Source organism: Toxorhynchites rutilus, chromosome 1 (assembly GCF_029784135.1).
Source record: "Toxorhynchites rutilus septentrionalis strain SRP chromosome 1, ASM2978413v1, whole genome shotgun sequence".
Taxonomy (NCBI): domain Eukaryota; kingdom Metazoa; phylum Arthropoda; class Insecta; order Diptera; family Culicidae; genus Toxorhynchites; species Toxorhynchites rutilus.
The window spans coordinates 132,512,870-132,515,640 of record NC_073744.1 but is presented as its reverse complement, the minus strand read 5'-3'; the positions used below and the strand labels follow the sequence as shown (position 1 = coordinate 132,515,640).

Sequence of the window (2,771 nt, the reverse complement as noted above, 5' to 3'; positions counted from 1 at the left end):
ACACACCACTCGATACAATTGTCTGAAGACCAATGATTGCTCGTTCGAATTTCGTATTGGAAACTAAACAGTGAAATTCCAATTTACATTTAATGTTTCCAACTCTGGAATCCATACAGAATCAAATTGATCGATTCGTCTGTTGATAAAGTGTATTGTTGAGAGATTCCTCAAGACGGAAGAAAGATTCTACGCCCTGTCGTAAGAGGATCCAAATACTGTTCGTGGTATGAGAAGCATTACTAATTTTCCCTTTTCCCCCCAACCTTCTTGGGTGGGAATAACAAATTTATCTCAATCGCAGGATCAACACATTGATTAGGAGGGTGCGTGGGAGGCAGAAAAACGTCTAGAACACATCTTGCGGGCGCCAGGCTGCTGTCGGTTTATCGATTTATTAGAAACAGTCTAGGGTGTGTGCATAGCTAGCTAAAATGGTTAAACTGTATGCCGTGAGCGTCTTCTTCAAAGCTCCCAATGAAGCTCGGTTGCTGAAATCGGCATATGATCTGCACAGCTTCTCTTTCTTTCAACGGGGTTCGGTACAAGAATTCATTAGGTAACAGACTGTATAACATCGCTATCTATATGGCTATGTATTAACATTGAATATATTTACTAGTTTTGCGAGCAAAACCCTCGTCGAGCGTACCCAAGCAGCTACGCGACAGTCCGTTAAGCAGGATGTCTATATGTGCCATGTTTACGTTCGAGCGGACAATTTGGGTGCAGTGCTTATATCCGATCACGAGTATCCTCATCGAGTGGCACACACTCTGCTAACCAAAGTCCTAGACGATTTCAGTGCTAAGATCAGTTCCGATCAGTGGCCTTCAGGGAACGAATCCTCAATTGATTTCACCACACTGCCCGCCCTACTCACGAAGTATCAGGATCCACGCGAGGCGGATGCGCTCACTAAGATGCAAGAAGATCTAGATGAAACGAAGATCATACTTCGAAACACCATTGAAGCCGTGCTGGAAAGGGGCGAGAAACTGGACGACTTGGTCTACAAATCGGAATCCCTTTCAATTCAAAGCAAAGCGTTCTATAAAACGGCTAAAAAGACAAATTCGTGTTGTAACTTTGGTTAGAAGCACAAAAGAAGTAAAAAAAAATTGTTATTGGCGGCCGTGTTTCAACCCACCAATGAAGCAGTGACTTCAGAGAGAACGGTGAAGTGTTGCATCTTGGGGACGTGTTCGTGTTGTAGGTCTGCATTCGTTTAGATGAGATTTATTCCACTAGCTTTTTATTATTTAAACTGGTATCTACAATTCTGTATTTGTTTTATGTAATTTCTTTGACATCTCATTGAAAGTGGTGCAGCGATGAAGAGCAATGCAATTGTGTAAATGTTAAAAGTAGCTATGTCGATCTGACCGAGCGCAGCGAAGCCTAACGCGGAACGTTCTGCACATTCAAACATTAAACATATAAACTAATGTCGGTTACAAATATTATCCATCGTCTATTGTAGATGGAGCTTTACACTGTGTGGATGCATATTGTTTTCTATGAGGCCCAGCAGTATGGGGAAAGTCGAACAATAACTATTAATAAAATTAAAGTTACGTGAACATGAATAAATATAAATATTGACTGTCGTGAGTAGGGCTACGATTATTGCAGTTCGAAATTTCCTAGTCTGAGTGACTTTTGGTGCTGATAAGGTTTGATTCAGTTAGAATCCGAAATCACTTCATTTTATAGCAGCGGTCGTATTAGGCGTATCTGAACTCTTATGACAGCAAATTGTATGAATTTTTTTTTCTTAAATCGTTTATTCCTTCAGGCTCACCTATATCGGTTTGAAGTAGCCAAGTTCCTTACTATATTTTTATACAACGCGGACTCGATCATATACACTGAAGTCGCTTTTTATGCGGTTTTATTTAACGCGATATTTTTACGCGGTTTTTGGAATTTACGCGGATTTCGCAATTTATGCGGTTTTTTTTACGCGAAACGAGTTTGTATTGTATCATTGATTAGTAGCTGAGAAGATACAGGGGCTGATTCTGATGCGCGAATGTGAAGTGACAGCTCGGAAAAATTGCCTCACTCAATTCCCGAAGGCGGCTGTGAGATTTTTACCTTGAGTGAACTCTCATGAACACTCACTCAATTCCCGTGGGCGATTGCAGTGGAAAAACATGCCATTTTGTGACTTTTTAAGTCGTATCCTTATTTGTTATCGACTAGTACCAGCAATGGTAGCCAAAAATAGAATTAGGCATTTGCAAAGGATTTGAACGATCTCTAATAATTCGCCGTTCCAAACGGGCAATAGCTACTGCAGATTCAAAGATGAATTCATCATCTACTTTATGAAAATTTTCGGAAAAAATAGGCAATTTCGAATGCAATCCAGTTAAACTGTGAATTTTGAAATGATTTATATTTATTATTAACATGTAGTCAGTTCAAGTATTTGGTATGCTATTACTAATGACAAGAATATACAACTTCTGCAGCCGCTATAACGCGTTACAAAATTAAAATGTAAGTTTACAATAGTTGACCCTAACTGATACGCGAAACTCAATTCAGCATATCGTTTCCTTTCTTCAAAAACACAAATCAGACTTTCAAAAATTACGAAAAGCTACTTAAGTAGTTAAAAACCGTATATGTTTAATCAACTTCTTCCATGTGTGAGGCATTCTCGGTGTCATCCACTAGTGGAGGAGCATCTTCATCAGTAGTTGCGGATGGAGTATCATCTGTGCTCATACCTTCGTCTATATCCATTTCAAAACCCAGCT

At 39.6% G+C, this 2,771-nt stretch overlaps 1 protein-coding gene across 2 annotated transcripts; it reads left to right on the top strand.

The window, feature by feature from the left end:
• Positions 1–1,614, top strand: LOC129771951 (synaptobrevin homolog YKT6). 2 transcript variants are annotated; one of them, XM_055776150.1, is made up of 3 exons: positions 1–201; positions 305–559; positions 623–1,614. In XM_055776150.1, exons 2-3 carry the CDS (start codon positions 435–437, stop codon positions 1,095–1,097), a joined length of 600 nt encoding a protein of 199 aa, XP_055632125.1. In that variant the 5' UTR covers positions 1–201; positions 305–434; the 3' UTR covers positions 1,098–1,614. The 2 variants fall into 2 exon arrangements, with proteins under 2 accessions (XP_055632125.1, XP_055632155.1); XM_055776180.1 differs by having other exon boundaries at positions 1–227.
• Positions 1,615–2,771: the final 1,157 nt, after the last annotated feature.